The sequence below is a fragment of the Penicillium pulvis genome (assembly GCF_028828015.1).
Source record: "Penicillium pulvis strain IBT 33274 chromosome Unknown scaffold_8_segment0_segment0, whole genome shotgun sequence".
Classification (NCBI taxonomy): domain Eukaryota; kingdom Fungi; phylum Ascomycota; class Eurotiomycetes; order Eurotiales; family Aspergillaceae; genus Penicillium; species Penicillium pulvis.
Genome location: NW_026643080.1, coordinates 4,205,068 through 4,224,421, shown reverse-complemented (window position 1 = coordinate 4,224,421; position 19,354 = coordinate 4,205,068). Strand labels below are relative to the sequence as shown.

Sequence of the window (19,354 nt, the reverse complement as noted above, 5' to 3'; positions counted from 1 at the left end):
CGCAACTCCTGGTCCATGCGTCGGGTTGAAACCCGCGACTGTGTATCAGCCATTGCTTCTTCGTAGTTTCTAGGCAACACTAATTTTGATGCCGATCGGTTACTGGTCACAAATTCGAAGCCACAGATCACGTTCCCCTAATGGCCCAATGGCGTCATGGGAATGGATAAGGGGATAAGGAGGTCTGGGGCTGTGTTAAGTAGATAGTGGACCGACTGCACACTATTGTTTCATACTGCAGGGCTTTGACGTTGAAGTACTTCAGCTCTCCACCAACTACCGACATGGGTATACTATGCAGCCTCGACTCCGCAGATCGTTCAAAGCAAATGACAAAGGAAAAGTCCGAAACCAAGCAACTCGGCACCGAGACAATGGTGTGAAGAAACATGAGAAGTTTCTATTTTGATAACTAATTCATGCCAAGAAATATTGGGTAGCAACGTGCATAGAAATTCATCTATAAGAGGATGCCGAGGTTGACGCCGGAAAGACCGAAGGACGAGAACATAGTGGAGACGATTCGAGAAGACCCAGACTTTTTTCCTGATGGAGCCATGGGACATCAATGATTGGGCTATGATCTACATCAAACTAAATATTGTTGCAACCCAAGATGAGTTCAGAAGCTAGAGTATTGGGTACTGACAATGGTACTGTACGCTATCATGCATGCAGTCGGCTAGCCGACTCGGGATTCCATCGGGGCCGCGACTCTCGGAACTGATAGAACTCCGAAGGTGTAAGATCGAATCCTTGTCATTTCTTGGCTCTCATCGCGACTTTTTTATCTTGAAAAGTTTATGTTGCTGATAAGATGAGTTGCAGCCTTGCTCACATGTAATCTTGCATCAGCCCTGTTCTTAGGTTCAGCCCGAAATGCAAAAACTCCCCGATCACATTGACCAGATGGTTGCAATGCTCCGCCGTGGCGCAGGGAGCAGAAGATGCCAATTCTTGGCTCTGCTCCGCTCTGGGCCTTGGGCGCGTAAACCGAATCTCTAGTCTCCGAACCTTGGTTCCACCTACATTTCTAGCGCCCAAATTTCATATACTCATGCATAAACGGAGCAAAATGGAGTTTCTAATGCACCGACGGTCACAAACCGCCCCTGTCGTCAGCAGTGCCAAGGGGGGGTGAGGATGGGTGGGGCTGATCGACGGCTGAGGATTGGTACCATTGCGCACTGGCGTCCTAAAGGCCGTTCGATTGTCGATCATACCCGCCTAGCGTGAACCTTGTCCCTGAGAGGTTGAAGGCGCATTCTTGTCCCTTGACGCTCCACTTTGATGATGTTTGGGCTTAATGAATTGCAGCTGCATTGGTCGCATTAGCGTACTGATTTTCTTTCGCTTATCTGTGATGGTGTCATAGATGTTTGTCCCCCTTTCCCAACTCCGATTGGATCTTTCATCTACTTACCCAGCAAGGAGTAGTCCTATCCCTTATACATATCAACACCTTTGACCCAATTCAGGAGAACTACGTGTTCAGCTGGCGTGTAAATCAAATACTTTTCTCCTGACTCATGAGACGCCTGGGAAATTGATGATGCTTGGCATGTACTTGCCTAGGTGCCTTATGATCGTCATGAAATTGTGATCCTGGACCATCAATGACCAATGATCGGAACACCATGTGGACAATGTCGGACTTCCAAGTTTGCCAAGATTGGACTTTTCCCTGCTTATTGGGTCTTTGCTCTATCTTTCCTTATCATGCATCCTCAAGCTGCAGAACCGCGGGACCTAGAAAAGTCAATGGTGATGAATAATGTATTCTTGTAGAATGCAAATGTTTCTTTCAAGTAATGAGAATGAAGTCTTAATTTGATTTGATTGCGTACTATCAGTTGCCATGCAGATCATGCCGTTTCCTATAGGACGCGTGGAAAACCCTTGAAAGGAATTCCTTATGACGAGCTTCGTAATGGTCTTGAATTTTGTCTCACGAGTTTGAATTCCTATCATGGAAACATTTGTGTTCCTCGGAGCCACGCCAGCGATCGGGGCTTAGACTGGGAATAGTATGCATTCCAGAAACTAGTCATCAATATAAGCCAAGGTTCTTTTGGTCGTGCAACACACGGAGATATCCACAGCTACCGCTGATCATGATCCATCCATCATGAGGTGAGCAGCATCCGTCTTGCCCTATCCGTCTGCTCGACGCCACTGACTGCCAAGGGTGACGGGGGGTACAAAAGTCTCTTGGGTCATATCCACAGTGGAGCACATGGTCTTGATTTCCCTCAAGCGCATGGACCTGATATTTTCGATTTTGGCTTTAGGGGGCTTGAAGGCTTGGACCTGACATTTGGATACAAAAGGCTCCATGCCCTACCATTTTTGAGCTTGAAACAAGCCTATCCGAGTTAACAAACTAATTCCCTTGCTTCTCTCTGTCTATATTTACTATATTATTTGACTTATGCACTCATAAATTGTTCAGACTTGTTCTCTCCATAATGTCTTTGAATCCAGAGGAGCTCAAAAAGAACGCCATCATCACAGAGCGTTCTATCCATTCCAGCAGCAGTTCCAGCAGCCCTACTTTGTCCCCTAATATATACGCCCAAGATGATAAGAATCTTCCATCGCCTACATCCTCGACCTCTTCAAGCTCTTTTAATCTCGAAAAACAAGACCCTCCGCCACCACCATACCATGTCTTCACTCGCTCTCGCAAATTGCAGATGGTCTGCATCGTCTCTTTAGCTGCCATCTTCTCCCCGCTCTCATCCAACATCTACTTTCCCGCTCTTGGAACTATATCAAAGGTCAGTTCTTGGTTATAGACTTGCAGGGATCTTCGGAGAAAAGTTAACAATAAACAGGAGCTGGATGTTTCAATGTCTCTGACTACATTGACTGTTACTGTTTACATGATTGTTCAAGGACTCGCCCCCAGCTTTTGGGGTTCCTTTTCTGATGCCATTGGTCGACGAGGAATCTTCATTGGAACATTCATTGTCTATATGATTGCGAACATTGCATTGGCAGTGTCCACAAATTATGGAGAGTTGATGGCTTTCCGAGCACTACAGGCTGCGGGTAGCGCAGCAACAATCTCAATTGGTGCAGGTGTGATTGGAGATATCACTACATCGGCCGAGAGAGGAAGTCTTGTCGGAATTTTCGGCGGAGGTAAGTGACGCCTATATCTTTCCATTGAACTTATCATCTGACTAGATCTCAGTGCGAATGCTTGGCCAAGGTGTCGGTCCTGTCTTCGGCGGAGTCTTGTCCCAGTACTTGGGCTATAGATCCATTTTCTGGTTTCTCACTATCATGGCCGCTATCAGCCTATTCTCGATTATGTGCATCCTGCCCGAGACTCTCCGTTCCATTGCTGGCAATGGCACTGTCCCCCTTTACGGTCTTCACAAGCCATACATTTACTACGTCACCGGCCAGCCTGATGTTCAAGAAGACGCAAAGCCTATCGGGGAGAAGAAGAAGGTTACCTGGAAAACGGTCTTGGCTCCTCTTACTTTCCTCGGTGAGAAGGATGTCTTCATCACTCTCTTCTTCGGTGCGATCGTCTACACCGTCTGGTCGATGGTCACTTCCTCCACTTCCCAACTGTTCGAAGATACCTATGGTCTGAACACCTTGGAGGTCGGCTTGACCTTCCTGGGTAACGGTTTCGGCTGCATGACCGGTTCTTACACTATCGGCTACCTGATGGATTACAACCACAAGCGCACTGAGCGTGATTACTGTCGACAGAACAACCTGCCTCTCGATACTCGCATCACAACCAAGACACACCCAGACTTTCCTATCGAGTATGCTCGTATGCGTAACACTTGGTGGATCACTGCCTTGTTTGTTGTGTGTACGGCTGTCTATGGTGTTTCCCTTCGTACACACCTCGCTGTCCCAATTATTCTGCAGTATATTATCGCCTACTGCGCTACTGCCATCTTCACTATCAACAGTGCTCTGATCATTGATCTCTACCCTGGAGCCAGTGCTAGTGCAACTGCAGTCAATAATCTGATGCGGTGTTTGATCGGTGCCGGCGGTGTTGCTCTCGTTACGCCTATTATTGATGCCATTGGCTCGCTGTTTTGTTTTGTTTTGCTGGCTGGTGTTACATTGGCCATGGTTCCGTTGCTGATGGTTGAGATGAGATGGGGTGCTGGGTGGCGCATGAAGCGCAACGAGCGTCTCAAGGCGAAGGCCGCTAAGGCGATTCAGGAGGCTTAAGCCCACTCACTTGAGATGGAAGATGTATTGCGTCTTCAAAGACCACTGGTAGGAAATGTGTCCTCTTCAACAAGGCGAGGATCCAAAAAGAGGGCGGGATAGACGAAAAACTTGATGATTTATGACTTGGATTTTTGGCGTTGACAGGGTACATACATTTGCGATCTTGACTTCTAGATACTTTACATTCGGTGATTAATTTTGACTGCATTTTTGTATATAGAACATACCCGGCTAATCATTGAGCTCGGATTTTGAATTTGGACTCTACTTTCTTCTCAACTATTCATCATATTGCAAAAGGGGATAATTCATCATCATTGTAAAATTGACTCAAGATTGATTGTAGACATCAAATCAACGCTTTCTTTGTATGTAATTTGTACTTAATTGCCAGTGACCTCATTTTGCAGCTCCTTCAAACGAGTCCAGCCCTCCGAATCCTCCCAGAAGTCCTTGCCCTTGCCCAAGATACCACGTACAGCACTTCTGGCCTTGAAACGCCAGTCGCTGGCAACCATCTCTGGCTCGGCATCACCTTCCACCTTCTGGTCTTCACGTTCCATGGGACCGTACTTGGCATAACCCTCATGGACAAGTTTCTCAGTAGCACGAACAATCTGGAGCCAAGGCTTTTCGTCACCCATCTGGAAGGCACCTTGGGCAGAAGCGGCAACGGTAGCACGCCATGCTTTCTCGTGAGCTTCCAAGGCACGGCTAGGGCGGCTGCGGAACATTTCAACTCGGGCAACGATCAACCATAATGTAGAAGAGTGGGTAATAAGTGGAACGACGTGATCATCGATGAGGGAAAGGATCTGGCCCGGGATGGTGCCGGAACGGAAAACAGGACCGGAGTCCGATTCGATTAGGAAGTCCTTGTATTCAAAGGCTGTTGTGAGGAAATCGACGAGCATGGCAAGAATTGGAATATCAATGCATTTCTCGCCCTTCTTCGTGCCGAGCAGCTCAATGATTCGCCTTTGGGCTGTGACGACCTCGCGGAATGGTGTGGCGGGGGCCGGGATAGATGCAGCCACTGTCAGCACGTTATCCCAAACCCGGGCATCGGTGTGCTTCAGGGAAGCGGCACGTTGCAGAGCAGACAAGGCTTCCCGTTTGCGTTTATAGGGGTCGTTTTCGATTGCGGCCTTTTCTTCGGCACTGTCATTGGTCGCGACATCAGGTCCTTCCTCAGGAGCTGATGACCGCAAAATGGACGCTCCCAGGTTACTCCATGCCTCTCCGTCGGTATCATCTAGCTGCACGGTACGGGTGAATGATTCGGTGGCGTCGCCCCAGCGTTCAAGCTCAAGCTGGACGCACCCAAGTGCAAACCACGCACTGCCGTTGAGACGATTGATGTGCAAACTCTTCCGGTAAGCAGCCTCAGCCTTCTCCAACTCGGGCGGTGTAAGACTCAAGTAATGACGTGCCAGAGATCGTTGAGCGCGAGCGTATCGCTGGCCCGAGACCTCCCAAGCACGCTCGTACATCGTTTCGTCTTTATCAATGTCTCCCAGAATACAGAACAGACGCGGTGCATCTGCAGGCAAAATTGCGCGCTCTGGGCCTTCAAACAGCTCATTTTCGTCATCCTCATCATCGCCCTTAGGTTCGTAGAGTTCGCGTCGCACCATGCTCCTGGCCTTGGCCTCGCGATCGGTGGCGGCGTAACAGAGCGCTGCCTCGGCCCACATGTGAAGTCTCTCGTAGATTTCCAACGCGGTCCGGAGACCACCCAAGTCGACCCAGCGTTTAGCCAGCTCGGCCTCAAGGTCCCAACGGGTGGAAAAGTTCATGATCCAAATGTATTCCAAACGGTCAGAGGCAGAGGCTGACTCGTCTTTCTCTGGCCGGGGCAAGAAGGTTGTGGGTTCCGATGAGGGCTGTTGGGCTGCCGAGTCATCGGTTGCCGTGTCGGCAATGACCTGATCAACAAGAGCTTGCATCTGTAACACAGACCGCTCAACTGTACGTGAACGGAAGCCCTCAACACGACTGCGAACCAGCAATGCTTGGGTATAAATCTGCCAGTTGGAACTGCCACCTTCCAAAACACGAGTGGCGTATGGTTGCGTCTCCTCACGGGTAAGACCGTTCTCCGGAGCGGTATTGGTGATGGCAGACGCCAAAGCGAGCAAGATAGCCGAGTCGACAGGGTTAAGAATGGGTTGATCATTAGCATCAATAGACTGCAGAACTGGAGAGAGCTCTTCAGACACGGTTGAGGATTTCTTATCGGCAAAGGCGATGGCTTCGAGGAGGGTATCATCATTCAAATCAAGGTTTTTAGGACCAGAAGCGGGTGTCTGTGTAGTCTTGGATTTCTCATCTGCGCTTTTTGCAAGAACCACAAGCTGAGTGATATCCCGGTCTTGCCATTTTGTCCGCTTTCCCAACTGTCCTGTCAGGGCGAACTCGAAGTTCCGCACCTGGGCTGCCTGGTCAAGATCAGCACGGGCTTTGGCATCAAAGCCGTGATGTGTGTTGATAATAGCACGCTCTAGCAGGAATCCGCCCTGTTCGTTTGAGTTGAGATCCGCCTTGGCCAATTCTTCGAGGTCTTTGTATATCACATCTTGTAAGGTGCTGGTCACCTCCGAAAGCATCTTCTGGTGGAGGAAGTTTACGCGCATCCGTGCAGTCTTCGCAACCACTGAGCCCTCGTTCTGTGCATCCACAAGCAGTGCCTTGGCAACCGAGAACAACTCCGCATTGGGGGTCAGCTTATAAGCCGCTTCTCCATCGACAGAAAGATCCCGGATGATCTTGGCGCGAACAGCTCGGAGGGTTGGCACATCGCCTCTCAGGGTAGCGGGTAGGGTTATTTCAGCTGAATTGAATTCCAAAGGTGGACCGGTAACGTTTGACTGTAGGAAGCTGAAAAGAGCTGCCAAACCAATGTGCAGGAGCTGCGACTGTGTTTGCTCGATAGTAGAGTCATCGTGGGGGTTCTGAAGGGCGGCGCGGGCTTGGTCGGCGACAAAGGTTGTATAGGAGATCTCAGATTGAGAAACTTTGGCTAGTGATTCGCTGTTGGAAGCATCGTGGCCCAGAACCTTCTTTGCCAGGGGCAACCCGAGAACAGGAAGGATGTTGTTTGATACCAAGCGAACCGGGTCGTATTGGTCTTTGAGGGGTGCTGTGAAGGCGCTGTTCAGCGTAGCGGGAAGAGAAGAGTCGGCCATTCTGACGGCGATGGCCAATTTGTTTAATCCAAAGCACCAAGGGCCGCTTCCACAGATCAAATGTCGAAAGTGCGAAACCCCGCGATCTTTTTGATTTTTTCTTATCGATAGCGTGTAGATAACAGATTTACGTGTGGAAGTAGTGGGTTGCGTGATAAAATCCAACTGTGTGTACATCAAATTGCCACGCACTATCCCATGCCCCTCTTTCACCTTACCTAATTCGGTTCTCTAAATGTCTATCATCTTCGAACATTCTCTTACTGACGAGAATGCTCCTTCAAAATATGATTCAGTCCCTCTCGTTGCACACACTGATCAAAGTGGAAACTCCTCGCCAATTCCTCAAGCTCCTTCTCCTCCATCCCCCGGAACAAAGCCGCAAACTCATCCGTAAATGAAGCGGCCAAAAAGGTATACAACACATTGCGCGTGACATGCAGTTCCGTATTCCACGAGGTCGGATAGGTATCCTTGGCTGTCGGACTGACACGATCGATCCAATCAAGGAGTGGCTTCAGCGCTGCTTCGGCCTCGGGGACATGCTGATGACCCCATTTATCGATCCAAATGGCTCGCTTCTTTTCAAGGAAGGGCCCGATCGTCTTATTCCATTTACCCTGTGGGTTTGTGTAGATCATACCTTGTAGTCCAATATCTTTGTATAGCCAGATTGACCAGTGAATAGAGTATTTGTCATAGATGCTGAGCTGCTCTCCCAGCAGGTTGTATCGCTCCTGATTGATTGTTGCTGCATCAACATCCAATGTAGGATTGGAGTAGACGGGACCGAACTCTCCATTCCACACAGGAGTGCCATTCTTAGTCATGAACTCTGCCTTACGAAGGTATGAGCGTTCGAGATGTTGCTTTTGCTCTGGTGTGCCTTGGTATCGATCACCAGTCGGGAATCCCATAGACTAGAATAGCGGGTCAACCATTGCCAATAGTAATGTTCTCTCCTCTGAAAGCATACCGCATAGTCATGCATTGCATACACACAGTTAGGCAGCACGGTATCGAATCCCTTCCACTCCATGGCAAACGTGTTCCCATCCAGCCACAGGATATGATCCGGATCAATGGCGCGAATGGCTTTCTCTACGCGCGCATAGAAAGCAGGGAGTCGGACATGCTGCGGGTCACAGGGCTCATTTAGAGGGTTGTACCCGGCAACCCAAGGGTTCGTCTTATACCGGGAAGCGATCTGCTCCCACAACCACACAGTGCGATCTTGATGATCTTTATAGTCCCAGAAAGCAGCATAGCTGGTGGGATTATCAGAGTGCCAATCTGGGTTCTGACCACCAGGCACGGCGTGCATATCCAAGATTGTGTATATACCATGCGCCGCACACTGTTGACTGTACCATCAGCTTCTGGGTATAGATGAGTTGATAGGATACTAAACTGACCAGATCAACCACTCGGTCTAGATGCTTGAAGCCTGACTCTTTCAGCACCCGGGGGTTCATATCATCCTCAAAGTGGCGATAGTTGAATGGCAAACGAAGACAGTTCAGGCCTACTTCGGCGAAGAATTTGGCATCTGCATCAGTGAAGAAATATTCCAACCACTTGTCAAAGAAGAACTCGTATTTCTGAGGCCCGAGGACTTTGAGCATGGCGGCTCGGTGTTGGGATTCATGGCCGGGGAAACCTGTGATGAAATTCTCCATACTAGCTACGGTCAGCGATGTTTAATGGTCATTTCTCCAACTCGGTTTGGTCCACCTACTTCATCCATCCTCCCAGTGCTGCTCCCCGAAGAACCACACTCTCATCATTTTCATCAACGACAAGATTGCCTTTCACCTTTAAGATTCCTGAAGCCATCTTGAACTAGGTTGGGTTCAGATAGAATGTGCGGAATTAGAATTCAGAAGAGTGAGCAGGGGGGTATAAATACTGAATGTCCCCGAGATTTACCCGTGGAACACCCATAAAGAGCTCCCCAGACTGCGGGGAAGACTAGTCCATTTTACAATGGCTGAGACTGGGCCTGTCGAACTACCGGCTAATCTCACCCCGGACTTGTATTTAGGCTGTACATGGGAACCCCCACGTGAAATTATTTAATGAATATCTTCATTGAAAACATTAAACTAAATTGAGCACATGATCAATCATGCGGGCCACCGGGTATTTGTATCGCAATCAAATGCCGCGCATCAACGCCTTATAAAACCATCCAAAAATAAATGCTCATGGTAATCATCTACCAGTCCTGGCCGCGATCCCGCATTAGAATCTCAATAGCCTCATCCTCAGGGACAGGGTTATCATTCAGTTCCTTGACACATTGAGTCAATCCATCTGCTGCGTCGTCCACTTGCTCAGCAGTCCAGCTTGTGCATGCCATCACCATGCGTCGATAATTTTGACCGAGAATCGCATTCTTGGCTTTGAGATTTTCAACCTCATCTGTTACTTCAGCAAGAAACTCCTGGTAGAGATCAAGTCGGCGCTTCAAAACATCTGGTGCAGGCAATGCAGCCAGGAAGGCCAGTTGCTGCTCGGAGAATCCAGACGATGGATCGAATGTCTCTGTGAATAAAGCATCAAATGCTTCGACATCCACGCCCGAATCTTTGTCAGCATCACCAACAATGGTGATTGTGGGTAGATCGTTGCCCTCCGTTTCCTTCAATGTAGCAAGCAAGACATCGGAGGACCGATGCAGGTTCTTGATGCGTCGTTCAAGTTCGACCCGCTCAGTGCCCTTCCGTTTCAATTCATCTAGCTCCTTCTGTTCGATCTGACGAGCCTTGGCTGACTCACGGATCTTCCCATGCCAGTGGTCAAACTTTTCTTGCTTTTGAGTCAAGCCTGAGGCTAATTCGCGGTCAATGCCACCCAGAGCGTCTTCGACCATTGTGCTGATTTGACTAATTGTCGCTACAGAAAGAGCGTTAGCTAGAAATAAATGATCGGGGAGGGGGCAGGATTTACCATCCACAATTTCCTTCTTAGATTTCGCCAGCTGGTCAATAAAGGTATCACCTCGACCTCCGGCTTGCTGTGACTGTGCATGACCATCAACCATATCAACACCCACTCCGTAATCCGCTGGTCTAAGACCAGTGTGATTTGGAATATGAGGATCGGCGCCGACCTCCAAAAGCTGTGGTACCAGAACGGAGCGTGCACGTCCAGCAAGGTTCAAGGCGGTATCGCCCTGGTCATCACGTAGATTGACAATCTCTGAAATGAATCGACCCAGGGAAATAACATTAGTCCCTTGTGATCCGTTCTGCATACTATCGCCATTTGTGGAAGATATCCCTCCGTGCCGAACAATGAATTCCAAGAGCGATTCCAAATAATGCTTCGCGGAGACATGTCCCCCGCCACCTGTTGCAGCCATAACGGCAATATGGTGTAAGATTGTTCGGCCCGTATAATCCACCATGTCAATGGTAGGGGCAAGCACTTGGAGAAGACGAGGAAAGCTTCGATAATCAAGGTTGTTTCGTGTTCCCACCGACTTCTGCAGGGCAGTTTCCCCGACATAATTGACACGGCCGATGTTCACTCCTCTAGCCACTAGGGCGTGGACAAGGGGTATGCGTGCAAGCATGGCAGCCCAGTGAAGAGCAGTGTTTCGGTATTCGTCAAGCGGAATCTCAAGGTCTTCACCAGACAACTGCGTGAGAGCTGGATGGTTGGTGAAATCCTTCGCCCGTTTGTCGAGAAACAGAGTCATCAGCAACTTCATTTTTTGGAACTTCTCTGGTGTAGTGGCCGGACCCAGAGCTTCAACACCACGTTTCTGACCATCTTCCATAGGCGGGGGTGGGAGATCAATGTCTTGATAGAAAGAGTCGTTGGGTTCGGTGGGAGTAGGTTCATGCATAGATAAATTAGATGGCTCTCGATGCAATCCAAATGACGGACCGTGGTGTGAGGTTGAGCGAAGCCGTTTGCGGGGAGGTTCAGCAAAATCGTCAGTATCATCTTGCGCCAGGTAACGATTTTGCAAGCTACTAAATCCGCTGTCAGACATGCCGTACATGCTCTGCTGGCTGCTAAAGGCCATCTGAGATTCCTGACTGCTCATCTGTTGTGATGGCTTGCGAATCACACTGGGGCGTCGGCTGTTGGCACCAGGGGAATCAAAACGAGCTTTGCTGATAGCATTCACAGCTGTGGCGGCAGTGCGTGATATATTTTGAAAGAATGTTCCCTGTTGGGGTTGTGATGAGCCGCGGTTCTCTGCGCCATTGTACAACCGTTTGCGCTGTGCTGCCATGGCTTGTTCTTTCGTTGGTGTATCGAGTGTTCCCTGAGAGGGGCCACCGGAACCATCAGGACTCATATCGTACTCCAGCAGAGGTCGCAGCAGCTCCTCTACATGATACTCCTTGCACAGTTCCACCCCCCTTTTGTAATTAACCCAAGTTCCTTGATACTTTCCATAACCACCCTGGACTTTCTCATGTTCACCCGCTGCGATTTCTTTCTCCAAGGTTTTGGTTCGGCGAGCCTTGACGACACCGGCAACTTTCAGGATCTGAGTCGCATTCAACCATGAATCAGCTCGGCGTTTCATGACTGCAACTCCATTGACTTCCACTTCATACACAGGGACATTCGAGTAAACGGCCTATTTGATATCGTAAGTGTGCAAGCCCTGATTGAGGGTTGAAGTAGGTGAACGAACGCGATAAATCTGTGGCGTGTACTCCTCCTGATACGACATCATAGACCCATTATCATTTTTCCCATCATATCCTCCATAGCTTCCTCGTGAAGCACCGTTGGACATATTGAAAGAGGACATTTGTGAACCTCTGGGCGGCGGCGGCGTTGCTCGAGGTGTGGAGGAGAGGGATTGGGATTTGGTCAAAATATTATAATTCGGTCCATTCATTGACCCAGTACTGCTTTGCGAAAGGGACATTCCCAGGCCTAATGGTCTCAAGGTCTTGGTCAGCGAACAAAAAGTGACCAGGGTAAGGTAAGTGGAGAATTACCGGGACGCGAAAAGGAGTCGCGTGGCTTACCAGCCCGAAAAGGGAAAGCACACCAGGTGTAAAAGTAGAACCATGCACTTCCCCAGCAATCAAATGCACAAGAATGTGTCAAGAACGGGATCGAAGATCGGTAGTAAATGCAAGGCAAGGCCAAGTCGCGGGGTTGGGGAAAGGAAGAGCGAAAAGGGCGCGTCAATCCCGTGACCGTGCCATCCGCCAAGGTTTTTCGCGTTTTCACCTGGTTTAGGGTGAGAACAACTACGACTTTAACACCAGAAATAAGATAATAATGGCAACTCCTCGAATAACTTCCATTCAACTGGAACAATGGCAACATTTACTCCGGGCTACGCTGCGGGAGTGTACCTATCTTCCCGATCCGATTGCTCGAACCTACATGCATGGCTATGTTTTGGACCGATATCGCCGAGCTTTCAAATCTAAGCAGCCGGAAGCCAAGTTGATACACACAGCTAAGAAGGAATTATCTCGTCTTCGAAGAGCAAATGAAGGCTACCCCCGTCCATTGGACCGAGTCATGATGATGTCCTATGGTCGCATTGGAAAACGGAGACACGAGTTACTAGCCGAGTTGATGAGCCCTGATGTCCCGACAGACACCGACGCACTCAGAGAACTAGTCACCAAGGCTCCAAACTTTACGGATGGATGGGAGCCTCCGCAAATCATCTTGTCTCTTATCAAATCTCAGATGAACAACGGAGTGGTCACATCATCTCGCATTCGACCTCAATTAAAAGGCGTCGAACCACCCATACCTGAGAAGAACAGCTGGGGTCGACCTCTGGGAGAATCTCGCAAAGCCAACATCCGGCATAAATGGTACTTTGACACGCTGTTTTGTCTTCTACCACCTTTACCGGATAAAGAACTCAAAGTCCTGGACGGGTTGATAGCCGGGACTGTGCTATGGAAACCCCGGAAACGAAAGCAGGTAGATGAGCCTTCAAAACCCCCAGATAACCTCTTATTGGATCTATTGGCGGATGGTCCTCAGAAGGGTCCTACTTTCCGGCCATATCTTCTTGGCCGGCCGCACAAGATCACCCCCAGGTTCATGCTCCGCCAGTGGCGGCGTATCTCTGCACTTGTGCCGCGGAAGTTTTGGAACGAGAAGTCGGCCAAGACGGTGAAGTGGATTTTCCACTGGGACGACCCCAAAAAAATGCCAACTTTGGCCTTTGACGTGGACCAGGACGCCGATGTCAATGAGATTTTTGGAGAACCATCCGAAGCCAAGAGCTCATCTGAGAGCTCGCCAAAGACTCTAACACCACCTACCCGACCAAAAAATAAGGTGATAGTATAATGTATGATATTCTCGAGGCCTAATTCACATATAAACTCCCCTTCAAAGTCACATCTCACAATGAGACACGTTAAGTTGGATGCAATACCTCGACAATTGTTTCCAGGGTTGAAAGAAGAGAAAAAAGCCTCAATCCAGATAGAAGTGTAGATTTCCAATCCCTGAGATTTCCACATGGTGTCCGATCAAATGTCAGGCAGATGTCAAAAGCAAATCATATATCGCTGCGTTTTTAAAAGAAATAATCCAAATCGCAATACTGGCCCGTAGTATGACGGATACTCACCGACGGGCTTCGGAGACCTAGAGCAACTAATGCTTTGCTATCGTTTCAAAATTAGCATCAAGTCAAGGTATGAGTTTCTATAGCGACTCCGGATATCGGAATGCACTCACCTCGGGGTGATAACCCTGTGGAGGATGCTGGCCCTGTCTGCTGTAGGGTTCACTAGCGTAGTTTGTGGATTGCATGAATACTTTGAGTATCTGCAAGATGGAGATAAAGCTAATATACATGATGATTATACAGTCTTTATATTGATGAAATTGCTGTTTGGTGGATGAGCAGCACCGTTTATATACCTCGCGTCCTCTCAACACGCCTACCTATTGGTTCCACATTTTGCAGGAGCGAACTAGCAATGGGGTGAGGCTATTATTATAGGGAAAGTTTGAGCAGTAGGGCTGTGGCTGAGCAGGTGAACCTGGTTTTGATAGGTCCATGGGCTTGTGCGGAATCATCTTAATCCCCGCACGCGCAATTATTCTGATTCGAAACACGTTATAGGCTGTGGTATCGTAATCTGCGTGAAAGATCGGCGATCAATATGGGCGCTTACAGTGCAATCTTTCTGTGGCGTTACGTTCAAACAAATAACTGCAAAGTGGTGGAATCAAGACAAACAAAACAAACCAAGCAAACAACCCGAAATATATCAAACATCTCCATATTGAGCGCTTCGTGTCAACTGATTCGCTCCTGATCGTACCCCCGACGATGCAACACATGCAAATCATGCAAACAACGGTATGGTCACGGACTTATAGCACCTGAGACCGAAAAGTGTTGGGAGATATGGTTGCATTAAATATACATGAGATTACGGAGTCATAGATTGGAATGAATCTTATCTACCCTAAAAGTACTTGAATTGCCTGTTTCCCCCGTTTCGTACTGTGAATGAACTACCCACTTTTGAAAACATCATGGTTGCAGCACCCGAGATCCACGACCCCGCGAAGTTTGATGACTTTCACGTCCACCATGTAACATATAAAGTTGTCGCTGAGCATTCAATTGACCTGTCGATTCTCGTTCCAAACATTTTAGTTGAGAGTGGCGAGCTGTCAGAGAAAACACCCTTGATCACTGAATTCCATGGCGGCTTTCTGATCGGAGGAAACCGCATCTTTTCCCCTTGGTTCTCAGACTGGTCAGTTTGAATACGAGCAGAGCATAAGTTCTGATTGTAGACGTGCTAAATTTGATTTACAGGCTCATTGAGTTAGCTTTGTCCAGGCGCGCAATTATAGTGACCCCAGATTACCGTCTCCTCCCCGAGGCAAATGGTCATGATATTCTCGCAGACCTGGCCAGCTTTTGGAAATGGCTACCCGACAACTTGGAACACAAGCTCGCGAGTTTTTATCCTCACATTCACATCCGCCCAGATTTCGATCGGATACTAGCTACAGGGAGCAGTGCCGGAGGATGGATGGTCTCCCAGAGCATGCTCTTGCATCCCGAAATTAATATCCAGGCAGCTATTATGGCTTACCCAATGATCAATCTCCGCGATAAATTTTGGACAGAAAAATATGAAAAGCCTATTTTTGGCTTGTCAACTGTAAGCACACCTGCTTTCCGATGGTCTTGGCTTCTTTTTGCTCATGTTTATATTTACAGCTGCCTTATGAGATTGTGGAAAGTCATTTGGAAAGTTTACCTCCGAATGCAGTTTTCACTACGGATGGAGATATAGAGAAGAAAGTGGAACTATTGAGACCGCCACTGGCAATCAGTATCGTCCAACATGGAAAGTATCTCGACTTCTTCGGTCGAGATACCAAGCTTTTCCCCTTCGAAAACTTACCACTCGCGAAAAGGCTTCCTCCTTTCGTTTGGCTGTTTCATGGACGTCAAGATTCTGCGGTGCCTTGCTCAGGAAGCGAGAAATTTATCGCTGAGATCCAGAAGCATAGGCCCGATGTTCTTGTGAGGCTTGATGTAAGAGATGGAGAGCATGGTTTTGATGGCGATGATAATGTCACCATTTCTGAAGGATGGATGAAGGAGGGAGTTACTGAATTATCGTCATATTGGTAATTCGGTGTGATCATGCCTGCGATAGGAAATAATAGAACCAATTATTCCATCCTCTTGTCTACGGGTTATTTGGATCTTGATTGCTCGCTGCTCACATCATTTCAAGAGCAAACCATAGTTGAGATACGCTATAAAGTTCATTGGCTGTCTTGTCCCGGGAGAGAAGCTTTCACGGCAATTCGGTAATTTCTTGGCGTTTTCTCGGTAATTATAGTATATGCATCTATGATACCTAGTGCCGAGAAAACCAAGCCATTGATCTCGGATCTGGTTGTAGTATAGACATTCGGGGTAGATAATCTAGCAGATCAACACCGCGCTTAGCACTACTACTGCCGACCTATCGCTTATGCTTCCTCATTCAGACTCTCGGCCGGGTCGAATCTACTGAATTTCCAGCTGCAGGGTTACACTACTAGTCGCATCCTTTCCCCGCTATTGTTGTCCAGCTGATCCCCAATCTTGCAGACGGCGTCGGCCAACCTCCGAAGACGTACATGAATCCCGAGCTCTCTCAAGCCATATGCCAAGCCTCACCCCCGGCGCGCCGAGTCTCGGAGAAAAGTTTAATTGCCGTAAGATTTTGAAGAGCCTCGTGTTGGAACAGGTCTGCATTCAGCCTATTCTAAAACATGGTTTGGTCGCTGTATGACCGTAGGATTTGGTGTCGTGGGCTTCTCGGTGAGCACGGCAAATAGGCTAAATCGGCAAGTCTCATCAACATGCCGAGGCTGATGGGCCAATGGTAATTTTGGTTGCAATAGAAAGCCGGCTGTCTTTGGGGGCTAGTGGGGCGCGGGGGTCTAAGATATTTGTTTTCTCCAGAAAGCTCCACATCCCATGGTCTGGGCAGATTCCGGAGAAATTCTATCCCGGGTATCTGCGGGGGTCACCCAGGCTGTAGTTCTCGTATTCTAAAAGGTGTTGCAGGGGTATGAACGGAGGTTGTCCGTGAAGTATCATCGGGAGTCAAAAGACAAGGGAGAGAACCTTGCGGGGAAGGGTCGGGAAGGGTCTTGGCTGTGTAGACACAGGGTTGTATTGTATGTTCAAGGAAAGGAAAGAAGGAACTAGTGCAAACCCTTTTAGTGTTTTCATTGTGCGGAGACTTCCTGACGGTGTATCTAACCAATCTTAGCATCAAGATCAATTTGACTCGTTTTGGGGGCTCGGCGGGATCATATGCACGATATCGGAGTTTTTCCCAAGGAAAGCTTTGCCCGTACCTTCCGTGGTCTATTCCGAACAAATCTAGCACTTGCTGACTGTGCACACAGAGCCCATTTCCCCAGTCTGGGGGGCTTACTCCGGGGATCCACTAATTCCCCAGAAAGTACAAGGATCGGCACTCAACCGTGGATTGCGCTCATCATTCGTGCTCCTACCCAGTCCAGGATGCTGACCCATACTCTTCAAGCGAATCGACTGGACATCCCTGCCTCTTAGAGCGCGGGGATAAGGTACACGGGCACATGGTCTCAAGGGCAAGGTCCTAAAAGAGTTCCTGACGTAGATTTGTATTTAAGACCCCCTCATTCCCAATACTTTCCTTTGGTTTTTTTTCCCTCTTTCGGATTCACCCCTGCTCTGACTGGCCCTTTAGCTCCCTTCCCCCTTTCGTTTGTTGCTACGGCCCCCCATTCTCTCGGCTTTCTCAACCTACTTCCGAGGGTCTAGCAGCTATGGCAGTACTCCAGGACGAGGCTCAGCACTCGGGTGCAAGAGCAGAGTCCTCGCCAGATGTCGAGGAGGATATGAGCATTGCTCGATACTTTGCTACGCGTATTCCGACATTGGTTCCGCCTATGAATAAGGCCCCAAACCCCTTCCGGGCCCTTATGCTTCTCAACCGCCAGCAATGGCTATTCTTCTGGGTATGGTGGTCGCAAGGGATACAACGAGTTCGAGATGCATTGTACTAATGAAAGCAATTAGGTCGCATTTTTGGGATGGAGCTGGGATGCCTTCGACTTTTTCACCGTTTCTTTGACCACTACCGAACTAGCTGAGCAATTTGACAAATCAGTCACCGATATCACATGGGGTATTACATTGGTGCTGATGCTTCGATCGGTGGGCGCGATTACCTTTGGTATTGCCGCCGATCGATGGGGTCGCAAGTGGCCGTTCGTGGTCAATCAACTTCTTTTTGTCGTCCTCGAGCTGGGCACCGGTTTTTGTCAAACGTACAAGCAGTTCTTAGCTTGTCGGTCTTTGTTTGGAATTGCCATGGGTGGTCTTTACGGTAACGCCGCTGCGACTGCATTGGAGGACTGCCCGGCTGAAGCGCGTGGTATTGTTTCTGGCCTGCTCCAGCAGGGTTATGCTTTTGGTTACCTTTTGGCAACCGCTTTTGCTCGTGGTTTAGTTGGTACCACCTCGCACGGATGGCGACCACTGTATTGGTTTGGTGCATGCCCGCCAATTCTCATCATTGCTTTCCGTTTGTGCCTACCTGAGACGGAAACCTTCCGTCGTCGACAGGAGACACGGGAAGCACTTAGTGGGGGTGTAGCGAAGTCATTCGTCGCCGAAGGCAAGGTAGCCCTTAAGCGCCACTGGCTGTTGCTGATGTACCTGGTTCTCCTGATGGCTGGGTTCAACTTTATGGTATGTGACATCTTCATCAAAGACCAAGTTATCTATATGCTAACGTAAGCTCTAGTCCCACGGCTCCCAGGATCTCTATCCCACGATGTTGAAGAATCAATTTAATTTTTCTGAGAATGCGGTCACCGTCACTCAGGTTGTCGCGAACTTGGGTGCATTGTCAGGAGGCACAATATGTGGATGGGCCAGCCAGATCTTCGGCCGCCGATTCTCCATTATCGCCATCAGCATTGTGGGCGGCGCGCTGCTGTACCCCTACACCTTCACCACAAGTCACTCTGTCATAGCGGCGGCGTTCTTCGAGCAATTCATGGTGCAAGGGGCCTGGGGTGTGATCCCAATTCACCTGATGGAGTTGTCCCCAGGACCTATTCGAACCTTTGCCGTGGGCACAGCCTATCAGCTTGGTAATTTAGTTTCATCCGCCAGTTCGACTATTGAATCCACCATTGGTGAGCGGTTCCCGCTCCCACCGTCCTCGACCGGTACCAAGCGCTACGAGTACGGGAAGGTGATCTGTATCTTTATGGGATGCGTCTTTGCCTATACTATCCTTATTACCCTGGCTGGTCCAGAGCGTTTGGGCCGAAACTTTGATGCGGAGCACGATGCCGATTTGGCAGCTGTTGCGGCCCACCGTGGTATGGACGGCGATGTCATCGATGAAACCGACCCAGAGAAGGCGGCGACATTGCGAAAGGAGTAG

The 19,354-nt window shown here is 49.0% G+C and overlaps 7 protein-coding genes across 7 annotated transcripts; 4 read left to right on the top strand and 3 right to left on the bottom strand.

Annotated features, from left to right (window-relative positions):
• Window positions 1–2,468: 2,468 nt before the first annotated feature.
• On the top strand, window positions 2,469–4,215 carry N7503_011001 (uncharacterized protein; the record flags this gene model as incomplete). The annotated part of the gene is made up of 3 exons (XM_057070547.1): window positions 2,469–2,780; window positions 2,838–3,147; window positions 3,200–4,215. The coding sequence occupies 3 exons, from the start codon at window positions 2,469–2,471 to the stop codon at window positions 4,213–4,215; spliced, it is 1,638 nt and encodes a 545-aa protein (XP_056917158.1).
• Window positions 4,216–4,601: 386 nt separating this feature from the next.
• Window positions 4,602–7,406, bottom strand: N7503_011000 (tetratricopeptide repeat protein; the record flags this gene model as incomplete). The annotated part of the gene is made up of 1 exon (XM_057070546.1): window positions 4,602–7,406. One exon carries the CDS (start codon window positions 7,404–7,406, stop codon window positions 4,602–4,604), a length of 2,805 nt encoding a protein of 934 aa, XP_056917157.1.
• A 260-nt stretch (window positions 7,407–7,666) lies between these two features.
• On the bottom strand, window positions 7,667–9,242 carry N7503_010999 (glycoside hydrolase family 5 protein; the record flags this gene model as incomplete). Its single annotated transcript, XM_057070545.1, has 4 exons — window positions 7,667–8,326; window positions 8,383–8,763; window positions 8,822–9,086; window positions 9,145–9,242. The coding sequence occupies 4 exons, from the start codon at window positions 9,240–9,242 to the stop codon at window positions 7,667–7,669; spliced, it is 1,404 nt and encodes a 467-aa protein (XP_056917156.1).
• A 382-nt stretch (window positions 9,243–9,624) lies between these two features.
• Window positions 9,625–12,309, bottom strand: N7503_010998 (putative APSES transcription factor (MbpA); the record flags this gene model as incomplete). Its single annotated transcript, XM_057070544.1, has 3 exons — window positions 9,625–10,304; window positions 10,359–12,012; window positions 12,070–12,309. The coding sequence occupies 3 exons, from the start codon at window positions 12,307–12,309 to the stop codon at window positions 9,625–9,627; spliced, it is 2,574 nt and encodes an 857-aa protein (XP_056917155.1).
• A 362-nt stretch (window positions 12,310–12,671) lies between these two features.
• Window positions 12,672–13,712, top strand: N7503_010997 (uncharacterized protein; the record flags this gene model as incomplete). The annotated part of the gene is made up of 1 exon (XM_057070543.1): window positions 12,672–13,712. The coding sequence occupies one exon, from the start codon at window positions 12,672–12,674 to the stop codon at window positions 13,710–13,712; it is 1,041 nt and encodes a 346-aa protein (XP_056917154.1).
• Window positions 13,713–14,918: 1,206 nt separating this feature from the next.
• Window positions 14,919–16,038, top strand: N7503_010996 (uncharacterized protein; the record flags this gene model as incomplete). Its single annotated transcript, XM_057070542.1, has 3 exons — window positions 14,919–15,145; window positions 15,208–15,559; window positions 15,619–16,038. 3 exons carry the CDS (start codon window positions 14,919–14,921, stop codon window positions 16,036–16,038), a joined length of 999 nt encoding a protein of 332 aa, XP_056917153.1.
• A 1,682-nt stretch (window positions 16,039–17,720) lies between these two features.
• N7503_010995 (sugar transporter family protein) lies at window positions 17,721–19,354 on the top strand (the record flags this gene model as incomplete). Its single annotated transcript, XM_057070541.1, has 3 exons — window positions 17,721–17,912; window positions 17,974–18,648; window positions 18,704–19,354. The coding sequence occupies 3 exons, from the start codon at window positions 17,721–17,723 to the stop codon at window positions 19,352–19,354; spliced, it is 1,518 nt and encodes a 505-aa protein (XP_056917152.1).